Source organism: Pygocentrus nattereri, chromosome 22, assembly GCF_015220715.1.
Source record: "Pygocentrus nattereri isolate fPygNat1 chromosome 22, fPygNat1.pri, whole genome shotgun sequence".
Lineage (NCBI taxonomy): Eukaryota > Metazoa > Chordata > Actinopteri > Characiformes > Serrasalmidae > Pygocentrus > Pygocentrus nattereri.
Window position 1 is genome coordinate 31,904,597 of NC_051232.1, and position 17,719 is coordinate 31,922,315.

General features: G+C 43.1%; 1 protein-coding gene across 1 annotated transcript; it reads right to left on the minus strand.

Annotated features, from left to right (window-relative positions):
* Positions 1–17: 17 nt before the first annotated feature.
* Positions 18–16,839, minus strand: phf3 (PHD finger protein 3). The gene is made up of 16 exons (XM_017682179.2): positions 16,683–16,839; positions 12,020–12,282; positions 9,958–10,080; positions 7,738–9,046; positions 6,668–6,911; positions 5,829–5,871; positions 5,617–5,737; positions 5,077–5,233; positions 4,779–4,895; positions 4,559–4,687; positions 4,338–4,476; positions 4,017–4,233; positions 3,208–3,355; positions 3,034–3,123; positions 2,727–2,922; positions 18–2,396 (listed from the first exon to the last, which is right to left on the minus strand). The coding sequence occupies exons 2-16, from the start codon at positions 12,255–12,257 to the stop codon at positions 541–543; spliced, it is 5,127 nt and encodes a 1,708-aa protein (XP_017537668.2). The 5' UTR covers positions 12,258–12,282; positions 16,683–16,839; the 3' UTR covers positions 18–540.
* Positions 16,840–17,719: the final 880 nt, after the last annotated feature.

Sequence of the window (17,719 nt, forward strand, 5' to 3'; positions counted from 1 at the left end):
AATGTTGTCCCAGCATCTTTAATTAACAAAAGGTTTTATTATCTTTTTCTATCAACAATAAAAAGTATTTTAGGAACTGTACATAAACACAATGTGCAGAAGGCACACGGTATCTATAATGTTCGACAAGCCAAAATGTACAAAGACAAATGTCATTTGACACAAATAGAAAATATTTAAGGGACTTTAAAAAACAAAAACAAAACAAAAAAAATACCCTGATAAAAAGGCAGACAAAAAACCAGGACATGTTTTGCTCTTGGGATTATTTTTTGTTTCAACAGTAGTTATCGATTCCAATTTCTTGTGATCAGTACATGCGCGCCTGCTCTTATGGCCATGTCGTCATGTACATTAGCCTTTACAGAAGAAAAAAAAAAGCCACACTTCTGAATTCAAAACATGAACCAACTAAAACCTAAAATCATTCACTCTTATAAAAGCTGCTTCTGAATGTTATAAATAACTGTAGTAAAATACAAAAGGAGCATGTCTCAGGTCAGTGGTGTTGATCAGATGCACCAGGGTTGAGTATGGAGATCATGAGTGCCCCTCTCGTGAGTCTCTTGAGTCTCTCCGGTGTTTTTCATGATCAGAGTCTCGTCTGCGCTTGTCCCTCTCTCTGTCTCTGTCCCTGTGATGGCTGCTGTGGTGTTTCTCTTTCCTTCTCTCCCCATGTCGGTCATCACGAGAGTGCCTGCTCTTGTGTCTGTGCCTGCTTCTGCTACGGCTCCTACTTCTACTCCGACTCCTGCTGCTTCTGGACCTGGACCTGGACCTGGACCTGGACCTGGACCTACTCCGGCTCCGGCTCTGGCTCCTTGCCTTGTGCTTGTCCCGCTCGTGGTGCCGACCCTTATGGCGGTGCTTTCCGTAGTGATCTCTTTCGTCCTTCTCTGAACGTCTGGACTGCCTGTCCCATGGGTCATCGTAGTTTGCCTCAGCACCCTTCTCGTCCTTCTTTGAGAGCAAGGAGGTATCAGGGAATCTTGAGGTTACGTAGGACAGCGGCGGTCTGGCAACTGTTTCTGGGATGGGGAGCGGAAAGCAAGCCTGGGGAGGGACCGGCGGAGACCAAGGTGGAGCAGCGTGCATTTGATTTGGAGGGTCCGTCTGGGGGAACATCACTGGAAGAGGAGGAGCAGGAGAGAAGCCGAATGGTACAGGAGCCTGCTGATGTAAAGGTAAGAATGGTGCCGGACTGCACTGGGGAGGGTAGTTGGGTACTGGTGCAGGATGGTATGCATGGTCAGGTGCTCCATGGTGATAAGGAGGAAAGGTACCTGGGGGAGGCACGAGGCTTGCAGAGTTGAAGGGAGTGGGACTTAGAAGACGTGTCCTCGACTGCTTCAGTCCTTCATTTTTGCCTGAAGAGGAGATAGTGGTGATGGTCTGGATATCTTCCACTGCTTTGAACTCTTGCTCAGGAGGTGCCGATTTGGTCACTGGTAAAGGTTCTGCGGGAGCAGACTGGCTGGCGTTTGGTTGTGCCACATGTTGTTCTGTGTTCAATGCTAGCTGCTTTGCATCATCAGGTTCATCTGATATGCTGCTCTTCTTCAAAATGCCAGAAGTGGTTGGTTTTGTAGTCGTAGCTGGGTTTAAGATATTTTCATTGTTGGAAACAACTTCAGGGATGTCACTGGTAGAATCTTTGGATGTAGTTGATGAAGATGCAGGAAGCAAATTGGTTTCTTGACTAGGTCTTTCAGAACTATCGCTTTTTGTTTCAGTGCTGCTAGATTCGACCTTAGGCTGAGCTGCGGCCAGGCTGGAGAGGAAAGTCTCTGTTGAAACATCTCCTGGCTTATCCTTCAGAGATAATATAACTGCACTTGTACCTCCACTTTCTTTCTCTTTCCCCTGCGAGCTCATCTCTGCACTTGAGCTAGATGGCTCTTCCTCCGTTTTGACAGGTTTGGGCTCTTTCTTCTTGATGATGAAACGATCCAGGCGTGGGGTGGTGGGCGTTTTGGGAGTGACGCTTCCTGAGGTGGTGCTCTCAGTGGCAGAGGTCTGACTGATGGTGCTGCTTATTGTGTCCTTTACATCATCACCTGCAGGCACTGTCTTCCCGGATTTCGGCTGCGTCAGCACACCAGGGAGAAAACGCAAGGAGACATTTTCATCATCCTCCAACTCCAACGGTTCCTCAGCAGTGGATTTGATAAGGCTTGGGGTGTCCTTTTTGTGAATACGACCAAGACTGCTAATGAAGTTTCTTTCTTCATCTCGGGGTGTGCCAGTTTTCTGGACGGGATCTACTTGAGGTTTGTTCTCCTTTAGGAAACTTGGAGCTTCACTAGCATCGCTTGGTAGGATAACCCCAAAGTCCCTTTTAGGTCTCTGGCGAATTATTAGTCCAAGGAGGAGGTTTGGACGGTTGGTCTCCAATCCTATTACATCAGAGAACACATTTAATGACTGGTCTTGATTGATAGCTAGCATGAGTGTATACAGGCCAGTACGTAAGCCTGTAGCCTATGTTTTGGTGAAACAAGATGGATACACCCCTAAATAAATCCCTTTGCCTTTTTTCCAAGTTCTACAATAATTTGTATTGATAAATTGGATACGTGTGATTAACTGCTTACTAAGTACCAATCTGAACCCTAGGCTTCCTTAAGTAAGTCACCAGCAACCATACCATTTTAAAATTAGGTACAAAAGGTTAACACAGATTAGCAGTGATTTTTTGATACAACAGTACAGAGATGACAACTTACCAGGGCCATCAAATGGGACAATCTGGTGAGGGATTTTTTCACTGGAGCCGAGAGGGATGAGATACATGTCTTTAACTTGTTTGCGGTTGTTGGCGACAACACCGTATCGCCTGCGACTACTAAAATAGGCATACAGCAAGGTGTATGATATTTCATCTTCTTCTGTGTCAGGGGTGAAGCGAATGACACATATTTCCTAAGAAATTAGAGAAATAATCACCAAAAAAAAAAAACCAGACAATATAGTGTCAATATGCATCATTCATATTGACATATGTTAATAATCAACAATCTGGTGATTTCTCACCTTTGTTCCAGAGGCACGAATTTTCTCGACATAGTCCCAGACTATGTGAGGAGAGATCCTTCCACCAACCTGGATGCTGTCCGGCAGATCCTGTAACATATCCAAGGATGGAATGAGTGTCTTTGTTGACATTCAGACCTGAAAGTGAGATGTCTAATGTTCAGTAAGACTTACCTCATTTAGGTGGTCCAATATTCCAGAAACTGGGTAAGCTTTTGTCAAGAACCTGGCTACAGCTGGCATGTCTACATACCCATTCCATAGGCTCTCTAAATTGGCAAGGAATGCAACTGTATCTTCTTTACTGCTCACACTTTCCGACCTGTAAGAAAACAGTGTTTTATTACATCAGGAATATTCCTGAAGTAGAAGCTGTGATTAACACACAACATTAAGGTTTATCAGACAGGATTAACCACAGTCATGGACCATTTTTTTGCTTTCAGTGGAAAATCTCCAATCAAAAGCCTCTTTAGTCTAGGACTAGGCTTAATCCCTGTCTGGGAAACTGTCCCTGTGTTCTATGCCAATGATAATATTTTGTTGAGATGTACATTGCTTCCAAACCAATGCCTGCTTTAAGAGGATAGGCACTAGCGACAATCTTCTTCGGTCCCTTAATCTCTGGTGCCCCTGGTGGTAGAGTATTCCTGCCTGCATTTTTCAGCATTGTGTCACTTCAAACCCACCTCTTCTAACAAAACCTTTAACAAACAAGCCCTACTAGAGCTTAAACAGGTTTGTTAGAGCAAGGAACACACACACACACACAAAAAGAATGGATCGAGTGACCCCAGTTATTCAACCCTTTGTTCAGTACCTGACTGACCAACTCTTATTCAATGCAGGATCAGCTTAGCCTAATATGAGGTAGTATTGTGTAGTACAAACTAAAGTCTTGACCTATACAGGGCCTCTATGAGGATCTCTGCCATAGATGTTAAATCATGAACTTGTTTTACGAGATCGTTTTTCACCCTTACCTTGACTCATAGGCTGGGAAGATACTGGAGTTTAGGAGACCTTCTTCCATGGCTCTCAGGGACAAGTCATCCACCAATGCAGATGGAGCTACAGGTGGTGATATTGGTGTAATCTGCTGACTGTCTCCTTCTGTGGCTGTGGACTGCCTTCTAATGACAGTTGTGGCCACTTTCACAACCTTGGTGGTGGCCTCCTCTGCAGGTGGAGCCATTCGGCCTTAAAGGAACATTAAATGAAGAAAAAAACAAATCATATTTAGCATACTTTAAGGTTTGGAATAAGCCTGCAAAGTGTAGTAAACGGCAATGTGCACAAGTTACCAGTGCAGATCTTGCAGTGAAGGTCAAAGAGATGAGACTTGTGCAAGCTTGTTGTATCTTTAATTTTCTTGGGGCTCTCTGGCTTTGAGTCTGGAGCTTTTTCCTCAGACATCTCAACTGCTTTAGGGGCAGGATCCGACTGTGGGGAAATCAGTGTCTGTAACTGTGCCATAGCGAAACAACCTTATGTAAGTTAAAGAATTGAATGTCTTCCATCTTACCAAGGGCTCTATGGGCTCAGGGGCTTTTGCAGGTTCCTGGTTCTCAATTTCAATCTCTCCTTTGTGAGTGATTTTGGTTACCGGTCGTCTCTCTGCTTCTCGCTGTTCTTTCTCTATCATTTCAATTGTCTGCAAACAGGACTGACTGTGAGCTCCGTTCTGAATTTATCTTCAAATATTTGACTGTATGGCTGCTTTAAGAGTTCTGCAAGTTACTTACATGTCGATTCTCCCTCTGTCTCCAAGCAGCCAGTTCCTTGGAGGCTAGTTCTTCTGCACTCATACGAACCAAATCTCTAGGAGAAATCTCCCCCTTGAGAACACGCTTGAACAACACCTGGAAGAGTTGGTGCACTCATGTTGGTTTTTTCGTCACAAGATAACTTTCTAAATGGTATATTTAAAATGACTTCCCAAAAAAATATGTTTAGAAATCAGTGCTGACTGCGTACATTAGTTTGGCTGCAGTCTAACTCGCTGGTATTGATGCACAATGCAAGGCAGAAAACAGCACTTACATTATTCTTTGTATCTTTAAGGTTGAACGTCAAGCTTCTGTATTTGTTCTTGTACTTGCTGTCTACACCCTGGAAGAGTGCAAAAAGCTCTTTTTCCGTCCTTCTAGCCAGTTCAGCTGGCTTCTCTGTTGAAATCTTCAAGTCCGAGTCCTTTAACCTTTAAGCAAGTGGTTAATAAATCGGGAATGCACTGACAATTTGGGAGCCAAAAATACATTACCCCCATATCTAGCCATACAGGGTTATGTCAAATAGTGCTATAATACTTCAGGGAAAGAAAAATTAATATAACTAATTATACATTTGAGTACTCATGCTACAAAACTGCCTCAGGTTCATGAATATCCAACATGACTACTGGACTATAGCTTACAGGCATATTCGGCATTAATGACTGACTGACCTTGAGCAAATCTCTGGGCGGTCTGGACAAAAAAGCTACCATTTGCACTTATGGTCAGAAATCAGTGTGGACAAAAAAAAGATCTGTCTGAAAACACAACCAGTATATGGCCACTAAATTGTCCATGCATTTCATACCTTTTCAGCAGAATCTCTTCCAGCGAGTCTCGTACGCTTCTTCTGATCTGTCCAGTGGATGGTTTCTTTAAGCTTGCAGGAGAGACTTTACCCTTCTTGAACTCGTGCTTCACATTTGAGCCTGACAAAAACAGAGTTGCTCTGTGTTCAATGAACTTCAGAAAAATTCAAGCAAGGCTTTCATATCATGCAAGTTAAATGGGGTCTCGTACCACTTTTGGGCGCCGAATCTGATGGTCTTCTGTCCCCCGAATCCTGAATCAAATTCAGAGAACAGTTACACTTCTGGCTGTTGTCTCTCACACATACGCCAAGCAGTGAACAACAGAAGCTAAATCAAATCAAGCTCTTGTGCAAGAGGTGGTTCTTGACCTGTGAAGTGTGTACAAGTGTGGTCAACACAAAACCGTGACGAATGTCACCTGCTGTAAGTGGGAGCCGAGGAATTCCTGAACACCCGTGTGGGTTTGTGCTTGGAAAATATAGATAAAATATTACTGAGAATAAAAAATTACGAACAAAGCTTCTAAAAGAAAGCAGGTGGCTATGACACATATCAGCTGAGTCAACGAGGGTAAAACAGGCATGATTCAATCAAAACAGATGCAGGTTATACAAATTGTAAAAGTTATGCAAACTGCAGGGTAGACATATTGCTTTGTAAAACTGCAAGGAACAATCAATAACTGAACTGTGACCTTGAATTCAGAGAGTCCTATTAGCTGCAGTTTTGCGTCTTCCCCAGTGCCACACAAGTACAGTAAGCCCTATTAATTCCTTTATTAGTTGTAAAGGGGTTACTGTAGGCAAAGAAGATACCATGCAGTGCAAGAGGCCCCGGGCTATGTTATAAGAAAAAAGAAACTCACCCTGGTGTTCTCCCATTGTTGGACAACCTTGTACTGTCGTACAAAGTCTAGATCAATTGTATGGTGTATTTTACTAAGGTTTTATTTTACCTCTAAAGTACTCATTCTTCAGAGCTAGACAATGTAAAATAAAAACACAATATTTTGTCGTACAAAACTCGCAAACAAGGCAACTTGCTTACTTTCCGAAAGGGGCGGATTCCTCCTGTTGTGACAGATGGCTCAGTGGCCTGTTTCTGTCTTTGGGCAGACGTGTTGTCCGAGTGGTCCGTTGCCTGGGTCTCGCTTTTCCCATCCTCCTCAGCACAGCACTTTAGACATACGTACTCTTGGTCATCCTTCTCCATCTGCTGTACTTTAGCCAGGTCCAGTCCCACACAGTCACCGTGGAACCAGTCATCGCAGCGCCCACAGCCTACCATGAACCTGAGAATTCACCCATTGTAACTAGTTTAATTCATGGCTTTACTTCGGCGAGTCCTTATAATAGCTATAATAACTATACGGTTGTAAAATTAAATATAGGAAAGTTCTCTGTACAGTACACAGACTTTGACCCAATCCCATTTCTTATTTTCACTCCTACACCCTGTCCCTAACCTTGCTCATTGTAACTGTATTACAAGGTGCCCTCAAATAAAAAGAGCATCACTTTATTAACAGCTACTATCGCTGCCCTGTAGGCGACCCTACCAGTCTGTAGTGATAGCAGAGGAGGGTAAAGTTCAGCTCCTCACTGCTGGGCTTTAGCTACATTTAGGGGGTCGTATAACTTCAGAGGGGCAATTATTTCAGCGATACGAAGCTGAAGGCACCAGAATGCAACTGCTGCACCATTTAAGGTAGACCAGGATATTTAGCCAGCTACCAAGACATCAGCTACTACCATCTTCTTTAATGCTTCTAATGAAGAAAAGGACCATAATACACTGAAACAACATTAAACTAAAATAATACAGTGATAATTGTAATTTTTTTAACAGTGAGCATTCTCACATTTGGGTTTCTTTGGTCTCTTGTGCAGCCATTTTGTTGGATTTTCTTTTTTTTCCTCATAACACTTTGTTTGGAATCTCTGAAAAACCTCCGCTTGGGGGAAAATCTAACACTTCGCCCTACCCCCTCTATCTCAACAAGAATCGGGACATCCTATACCTAGATGAGAACAAGCAAAATGGAGGGGAAAAGGGCTGAGTGGTAGGGGCAAGGGGTGAAATGGGTTTTACAGTCTTACAGTGCATGGACAACATACCTATTATTGTGAGGTTTCTTGCATAATCCGCACTGCTTGCTAGAATCCCATGTGGTCTCGTTTTCAGAAGCAGGTGGAGGATCACCCTCTGCAGGCCCCTTCTTCACCACAGGAGCATTATCAGGGATGAACAGCTCTGGTTCGTCAACAGAAATGCTCCTGCTGTTTCTGCTCCTCTGTCTCTGCATGATCTTATCTGGTTTCTTGACCTTCGTCCTGTCCTGCTCCTCCCCTACTGGGCTGTCCTTCTCGGGCTGGCTTGGTTTGGTTGCTGCTGGGGGTGGAATCTGCGGTTTCTTCACAGAGTGGGGAGATTTATTCGCGACGACCTTGGTGCCGGGACTAGAATCGGAGGACGGCTTTCTGTTTATCGTGGGAGAGGCCGGAACGGCGGGGTTGGCATTTTGCTTCACTGGATGATTTGCTTGCACCTTTTGCAGTTTGGAGGCTGGTTTCGGTGTGACGGAAACAGCCGGCCGTTTTAGGCTCGCGCTGTCTGGCTTACCTTTGGCATGTTGCAGACTTTCCTCCGTGTCCTTCTGTTCCTTTTTATCTTGTTTGAGATGTTTGGACCCCTTTTGCAGGACACCAGGTTTGGCAAGTTGGACATGCTTGTCTTTGGTTACAGACAGCGGCTGCTTGGGTTTCAGTTGCTTTCTGGCAGCAGGTTTTTCTGCCGTGCCGTTTTTGTTCTGCGATTTGCAGACGCTTGGCTTCTCAGCCTCACTTTCCTCACTGACTTTAGTGTCTGCGGTTGCCTCCGTTGAGCTGGGCTTGAAAGGTAGGGCACCGTTGGTTTCTTGAACATCATTAGGATTCACATATGGCCCAAAGTCCATAGGAATTTCATTAGCCATGTGTTCACCAACATTAAGCTCTTCCACAACCTCTGGGGCAGAATGCACATCAAAACCCTGGTTCTGTCCCAAGTCAAGCCCCATGCTGTCGGCTGCCATGGAATCATCCTGGAAACTCAAAGCCTCGAGAGCGCCTGTGTTAAATGATCCGGAAGTGTGAGATGGTCCGGGTAGCAATTCGATTTTGTAGCCCCCCACAGTGACCGTCAATCGCCTCAGCACAACCACTGGATTCATGGATGGGTCAATGTCATGGATGCTAAATCGCCGGCTGAGCAAGTCCTCCCTTTTCTCTGCGAAACGGTCATCTAGCGAGTTGCTGCTTGAAGCAGGCTCTTCGTTGTGCTTTTCTGCAGGTCTCCTCTCAGATTTCCTCCCCTGCGTTGCAGCTGAAACTCCTCTCCAAGGACCTCGGCCCCTCGTTGGTCCACCTCTACCTCGCCCTCTGGTCCCTGAGAAAGTTCAGAAAAGAAACTAGGCCACTAAGATGCAATAGAGGTTCACACAGCCACTTTTGCATTACATTAAAAACACGGTCAACTCTTTGATGCTTGAAGATTATACACTGAAGAGTGACTTGCTCAAAGCAACAGAACCTGCAATGATGTAATTTATAGATTTTCCCCAAAATACAGGTTAAGGTGGTGTCTGTTTTTAGTTATGCAACTATTATCATTTCAATGAAAACTACTACATACCAATTTAAGCATTTTATGTAAAGCACATTTTTACGATTTCAACCATTCTGTGCAATAGTCACATGCAGTAGTTGATTTCTACTGGGAACTTAAACATGGCAATTTTCTGCAAAGTGCACAATGTATTGTGTTTTCTGTAAAGGTATGGATACACAAAATGACAATGTATATTGTTAATGTGGTAAATTGTCAAAATACAGTACAATATGCTTTTCTGAGCATACTGTGTACATCAATACTTCTAGACACTGACCAACTGCATAATTCAATATAAATAGATCAAATTAGCCCTGGATTTGCAGTGTATAAAATTCAAAGTGGTCACACAGTTTTACATTTTTTCCCGAAGGTGCATTGAGACTTGTGTATTGTTAAAATGTTCTTCAAGTATTGCAATATTTTTTTGCCCACCTCTATGTAGATTAGGGGAGAGGTGGGTGGGGGCAAACTTTTGCATACCACTGTATTGCCTTACAACAGGTACCAGTTTGTTGTTCTATAACGCTTCAAAACATCTTTGCAAAACAATATAATTTGACCTTGCTTTATGTACATGTAAGGTATAATTCTGCCCTTTTACAAACAGCTTTAGCATTTTCTCCATTAGCAAAAGAGTCAAACCCAGTTACAGTGCTGTCATCAAAGCCTTCATCACACTCAGGTACCTGTTTGTTTCTTCTGTATCTGAGCAGCTGCTTTCCTCCTTCCCTGGGAAAAGCTGGACTGAGTCTCGTCCTCAGCAGCAGAAGTCTGGCTAATGTCTGGAGGGTTCATGTCTTGGCTTGAAACTACAAGAGGAAAAGTATGGAGTTAGTTTTGTGCCAAATGTTTCAAATAAAATAAAACCCACAAGCAAAATATTAAGTATCAAAATGTACAAAATAGGCAAAAGATGATGAGAGTTAAATCAACTCTAACTTTTCAAAAACATTATTACCAATTTTCACTCGTTCTGGCAAGTTTATTACTCATTTGACCAGTTTTTGCTTTCTTTTTTTTTTTTTTATTTCTGCTGATTTTTTGCTTCAGGAATCGCTCTTTTGATTGTGAAATCTTTCTTTTGCTTCTGACTTCTGGCACTTCTTCCCCTCGCTGCAGAAAACGACGCTGAAGTTGGCTTCCTATACAAAATCTTCCGGTTCCACCATAAATGGTGCGCTTACTCCAAATCAGCTGACCACCAGAATGTGCAAGTGAATGCCCCCTTCCTTAAAACCCACTCCTTGTTTAAAAAGTGCCGAAACTTCAGAAGCAAAAAATATCAGCTCAATCAGCAAAAAGACAAAAAATGAAAGCAGAAACTGGAAAACGGAGTAGTACCTTTATCAGAGTGAGTGAAAATGCCTGCTGTCGAAACGAAACCTCGTATCTCCGTAATGGTGACTTTACAGGAGAAGGAAAAAACCTACTTTACTTTTAATGTAAGTCAATGGAACCGGACGTCTTTCCCAAGTCATTTTAGGTCATTTCTTTTAGTCCATTCATCAGGAAATTTACACACAGTGTAAAGACTGCAGCAGTTTGCAACATATTTTGGACATTTTGATACTTAATATTTTGCATGTTGATTTTTAAAAAATGTTTTATTTCAAACAATCAACCTTTATAATCTCAGAGAACAATGAGGGTGACCCTCAATGATAATGGTGCCGAGTTAATACAGAACAAGGGATTGATGATGTGTAAGAACATGTCAAATAATAAAAGTAAATTTAATACATAAAAAGACTCAAATCAGGTAACCATAAAGAAAGGTGAAACATTACATCATAAAAATACATAAAACTATAATAATAATAAAGGTTGATAAAATCAAATAAAAAGTAAAAAAATAAAATAAAATGACAAACTAAATAATCATAACTAAAAGAAGAATAAGAATATGAAGAATAATAAACTAACAAATAAATAATAAAATGATGAAAATAAGCTAGTAGTGGTAAAAATCAGGTAAAGCAGGTTACAGGCACAGTGGGGGTGGTTAAGTGTTTGTAAATTATGGCACAAAATTAATTTATTAGGTCATAAATAATAGTTGGACATTAAAGTTTTGGTTCCATAAAGTTCTGAAATCACAAATAGCCAACAACACAGAATAATCATTAATAGGAATACTTTGTCTAAAAGAGCAGTTTCATTTATTACTGTTAATAATACATGAAATGATAATTAATAAACTGAAATAAAGGCTTATGTGGATCAGCTGGTGTACAGAAAATGAATGTGTTAACTGGCCCCTGCCAGGTTTCATACAGTCTCACTTGCAGAATTCAATGGCTCTACAAGGGTACAGGTTCTATATAGAACCATGAACACTTGAACAAGCCTCGGCATAATTAAAGGGTTCTTTGCAACATGATAGTGTTCTTCAGATTGATGGAGAATGTGCTGCAGATTGTTCTAGATGGCACCGTTTCCAAAAGGGTTCTGTATGGCACCGTTTCCAAAAGGGTTCTGTATGGCACCGTTTCCAAAAGGGTTCTGTATGGAACCTTTTCAAAAAGGGTTCTGTATGGCACCAAAATGGGTTCTGCCCTTGGGTATCTACTCATAGAGAACCATCTACAGCACATTCTCCATCAACCTGAAGAACCCTTTCCTGGTGCAAAGACATCTTTAATCATGCAAAGGGTTCTTTACGTGTTCCTGGTTCTACATAGCACCATTTCCTTCACTGAAGAACCCTTGAAGCACCATCGTTTAAAAGCGTGCAGCAATTCCTCCCACCTGTTGCGCTGGGAAGCTGGAAGTTTGCATCATCGTTCTCTAAGAGGTGAAACTGGGTGCTAGCAGATCCAAACATGGGATCCTTGTCGCTGAGCATGTTCTTGAGTGAGTCTTCTGGCCGATTGTGACCAGATGTAAACTCATCACTTGCTTCACATTCCAGGTTCTGTCCTAGAAGTAAGGAGTCTTCCAACTGGTCACTGGGAATCAAATGGTTAAACGTGCCAGCTATATCCATGAATGCTTCCGCTGTTATGGTTATTCTGGAAAGAGAGGGAAGAAAAACACTTCCATTAGATGAATGAAGGAATAAACGAATATAACACCCTACTGCTCGCCTGAGCTTCCAGCTACTGGGAGTCTTCACCTCTGAGATGGTATGTTTAAACAATAGGACACGAGAGGGAGCGTGTTATCACATAATAACATCCCGGCTGTGATCTGGTGTCCGTAGATCATCACAGCCGTGATGACATTGGTGATATCTCACTCCTCGAGTGTCTCTACTGCTTTAATACAGCAGTTAAATAAATACAGTAAGAAATGAATAAACTGGCGTTTAATGTTTTAATGTTCAGTTCCTTCCTCCTAATTATAGCTCCTTAACGAGATGCTCGTTGCTACGTCAGAGTAACGAGCTCCGCCCACTCGCCGCTCAGCCGGCAGTTCGTTCTCCAGCTCCTCACACTAAATTCCCAAACTGTCGTCACCAGTGAGCAGCTTCATTATTTATTTATTGATTAACTGATTTATTGATTTTCAGGCTTGAAAGCTGAACGTAATGTGCTCGACTGGCAGCTCACAGCCTCTGTGTTATTGGGTAGAATATATCAGTAGCTCATGTGACTGGAAATTGCATTTTTAGCCCTCGTTGATTTACATTTAGGTGCCTTGGCAAATATATACTGTACCTTTGTGTGTGTGTATTATATTATATTATACACACACACACACACACACACACACACACACACACACACACACCACTTTTAATGCAAGTCAATGGAACCAGACTTTTTTCATGTCAAGTCATTTTGGGATGTTTCTTTTGATCTATTCATCATGAAATGTACACACAATGTAAAGGACAACAGGCGTTTTCAATTGTCACAAACCGAAAGACGACAAACACGGAGATATGAGGTTTTCTTCCGACAACAGCAAGGGTTTTTATAGATTTCCAAAAGTACTTTTCAAAAAGTTTTCACTCACATCCAAACCATTGAATTCAGGTGTTCTAGTCACTTCCATGGCCACAGGTGTATAAAGCCGAGCCCCTAGGCCTGCAGACTGCTTCTACAGACATTAGTGAAAGAATGGGTCGCTCTCAGGAGCTCAGCGAATTCCAGCGTGGTACCGTGATCGGACGCCACCTGTGCAGCAAGTCCAGTCGTGAAATTTCCTCACTACTAAATATTCCACAGTCAACTGTCAGTGGGATTATAACAAAGTGGAAGCGATTGGGAACGACAGCAACTCAGCCACGAAGTGGTCGGCCAGGTAAAATGACAGAGCGGTCAGCGGATGCTGAGGGGCGTAGTGCATAATTTGAAAAAACCTGTTGCCCTTTGTTATGTGTCACTTATAAGACTAATAAAAAAATAAATAAAACGCCCCAAACTGCTTTGAAAAATGTCTGGTTCCATTCACTTACATTAGAAGTCCACAGCAGTGCTGTGTGTGTGTGTGTGTGTGTGTGTTTAAGAATGTACATAAGAAAATATTAATCTTTTGAATCTCTGAGGGCATGTATGTGGGCCCAGGCTTCAATTCCTCATAACTTGTATTACATATCAGAAGAGCTGCTGAATAGTTCATAGTAGAGGCGGGCGATACGACAATGTCAATTTTTTCCCTTTACTGTTTTCATAATACACAATGTCAATATATATTTTTTCTGACATCTGATCAGTATTAAATAAAAAAAGTGGTGCCAAATTATAAATAAATAAATAAATAAATAAATAAATAAATTTAAAAACTAGGGCAGAAAGCTTTTTTACAGTTCCCGTCTAACATATTGTGTATATAAACGGAGTCGTTTTTAAGTACTGCTGATATTGACGATATATTCAGTAAAGCATACTGTGTCATTACCACAATAGTGATAAATACGATCATATTGCCCAGCCCTAATTGATAATACCCATTATGATCAATTCAACAGGTTAAACTGTCAAACTCCTAGACAAAAAACTACCAACCTCTCCTCCCGATTTCCAATCAAAGTGTACCTGACTACACGTGAGTAAAGGTAAAAGCACCTCTACAAACACAGCAAGGGTCTAGCACAAGGGCTCAATCCTGGCCTTGGAGATCTACCACCCTGGAAAAGTCCGATCCAACACGCCTGGCTCTAGAAGTCAGATGCCTCTGAAGGCCTTCACTGCCTGGATCAGCTGAGTTAGATCACAGATGGAGCTAAACTCTGGAGGTAGATCACCAGGATTGGGCATCCTTGTTCTACCATAAGTTCAGGTGTGCCTAAGCCCGGTCCTCAAAGTCTACCACCCTGCAGAGTTTAGCTCCACCTGATCCAGGTAACGAGGCCCTTCATGGGCATCTGAATATTGCTGGGAGTGTTGGATCTGAACTCTCCAGGGTGGCGGATCTCCAGTGCCAAGCTTTGGGTCTTCACCAATCAGCTTCTAACCATGTACAGCTGGTGGCACAACAAGAACTCCAAAAGCCAGCATGCTTGCGAACTCATTTAGAGAAGACAGCCATGCTCAGCGACTCCAACTGTGGACAAAGTGCCAACAGCTGTCAACAGGAACTCGGGTTCTCTTGTGGATGAGGGAACTGCAGCCAAAGTGAGTGGAAAGGAGAGCTTGTAACCTTTGCCTAGTGTTAGATGGAAATTCTGCTGTTTGCACTCATTTTACATACAAACGCACTCCTGCTGTGGTCGTGTACCTTCAGTTCGAGGCCGTTTCAGCGAGTAAAGCAGGGTACAGAGTCCAAAAGTCAGGCGACAGAACAGAATAATGCTTATGGTGCCTAACACCATCTCCCTTAAAGGGGAACTCCACTCATTTTTCCACATTTCTCCCACCAGGGGCACAGGACAGAAGTTTGAATTGGCTTCGATTGGGGCAGTCGTGGGCTGGAGGTTAGGGAACCGGCCTCGTGACCGGAAGGTCGCCGGTTCGATCCCCAGAGCTGACAGCACGTGACTGAGGTGTCCTTGAGCAAGACACCTGTGGGTAACTCTTTCGTTTGTAGTCACTAAAATATAACATATAAGATTACATTTACGAAAGCACCAACTGTTAAGTTGTTTATCATGTTCTGATCATTACAAATTAACTTCAATGACCATTTTCAAGGCGTTTCAGTAACATTACAGCATTCTCTCTAGTTTATGTACCGCTTGAGTGAAATGCCTGAACATTTGGGTGTGTAACTTTAGGGGGAAAATAGAAAAAAGGGCTGACTTTAAGGGGTTAATACTGAATGTTATGGCATTTACATTAAGAGACAAGAGAAGATACTGTTATACATGATTATGGGAGAGCTGCAGAGCTAGAACTAGTTATCTAGAACCTCGCTGCATGTGCGTTTGAGAGTTTTGCAGAGTTGCTATCACACCTGAACTTGACTGTTGTGACAGTAATAATAATGTAATGTACTTCAATCAGCATTTCAAGCGGTTATATGTTACATTATCACTGGAATTTTGCCATTATGAATTACCAAGTCTAAATTATTCAGTGGAAGTGGTGATGGGAACCAGACGTCCACCTCGAAAAGCCTCCTCACACTGAATATGGACAGCCTGAGACACGAGTTTGGCCTAAAACGTAGTGTTGTCAACTTCTTAAGTCTACTCACAGTGGAGGGATACGTGTAGGGCGTTCTAGGGCAAAGTAGTCCCCACTAAAACTTTTCAAACTTTATAGATTTTACTCCATTTCGCTATTATCGTTAAACACACACACACACCGAAGACACGTGTAGGTGGTTTGGGGTAGTAAATAAGTTGTTTATACTTGTGTTGTAGTCATGGCGACCCCCGGTTCCTATCGCCGCCACTGTAAAGCCACCCGAGTCTGTAAGTGAACCATGTAGAACGAAGCATTTCACGCCAAACCAACCTGGACGACTGTTTTCACACTGCAAGCGCTGAATTATTCAGACGTTGCGATAAACGAGCGCACTTTCCCTTTAACGTCATCAGAATCATAAACAAACCAACTATCTCGCTCTGCAGACGCGGGCTAGCATGTTAGCGCTAGGCCGGGCTAACAGACTGCTTCAAACCCGAAACACACACCGCCAACAAACTCCAACCGAGACCCGGACGAAAGACGAACAAGTCTAAAAGCGCAGAGTTGCTCACAAACACGCACAAAGTGCCTGAATTGTATAGTTTCTAGGAGTGCAGTAGGCTACATAGCACGGGTAACGTTAGTTAGCGTTAGCTGGCGAGCTCCAGCGCAGGCCTTGAGCGAATCTTCCCGTTCCACCTTAAATGGCGCACGGGTTGCGTACTGGCGCCACAAGCGCCACAATGTAACCGCGGCACTGTTTAAGGTGGCCCGGGGAGATTCGAATAGGAAGCCAACTTCAGCCTCGTTTGCTGCAACGAGGGAAAACTACACGCCCACCCCGCGTAGCTGAGCAGCCGAGCGGCCTGCAGACACACCACCGCCGTTAGTACCTGGCTGTCCAAGAGCATCGTCTGTGGTTCCTCTCACGCAGTTCTCCACTCGGTAACGCTGTCCATGGCCCTGCGCCGAGGATTAGACCCGCACTTCCCCTCACTCTGACCAACTGCAAGTCATCTGCAGCGCAGGCTCCGGCCGGCAGGTGGCGCCGTAGCGCTCAGCTCTACCCACCGGAGGCGTGTTGACGAACGGACACTGCCACCTAAAGTACCGGTGTTCGTCTATTACAAGCAGCTCCCTGCACACTCATACGAGATGGTTCTTCAAGGGCCCTTTAGGTCCCTTTAGAACCACGAGCTCTATATAAAACCGCCCGCACGCTTAAAGTGTTCGTTGTGCGGTTCTGTTTAACAAATGGGTTCTGCTGTTCCGGTGCAGAACCATACACAGCACGTTCTCCATCAACCTGAAGAGCCATTCAAGCATGCAGATGGTTCTATGGAGAACCACTGGAGAACCATGTTTAAAGGGGGGGGGGGGGTTAGTGTACATAAGTTGTAGGTAGGATGTTTTGAGGTCAGCTTTAAAGGGGAACTCCACCGACTTTTCAAATTTTCTACAGAGTGAAGCAGCTGGGCTGTGAACAGTCGTTCAGAGAGGTTTGGTGTGAAATGCTCTGCTCCAGAGAAACTTGCCCAACGTCCACGTCTGAAAGCTCCCTCACAGAAAGGCGTTAAACGACTTAAATATATATATTTAACGTAATTTTTGTGAGAATTTAACTTTTTGCGAGGGAACGTAATTTTTGTGAGAATTAAAATTTTGTGAGGGAACCTAACTTTTGTGAGAGAATATAATTTTTTGTGAGGGAACAAACTTTTTGAGGAAACTTTTTTTTTTTTTTTGGCGAGGGAACATGGAAGTGGAAAAGAATGGCCTTGTTTGTTCATTCCATGTTTAATATGCACAGCTAACCCTATAAACAAAGAGGACTAACGTTTTTAAGAAGGAACCACAATGGCCTCAGAGAGCCTTGGAGTAGATTGGAGATGGTGACCTGTTCATCCTACAGTAATTCAATCATTTAATG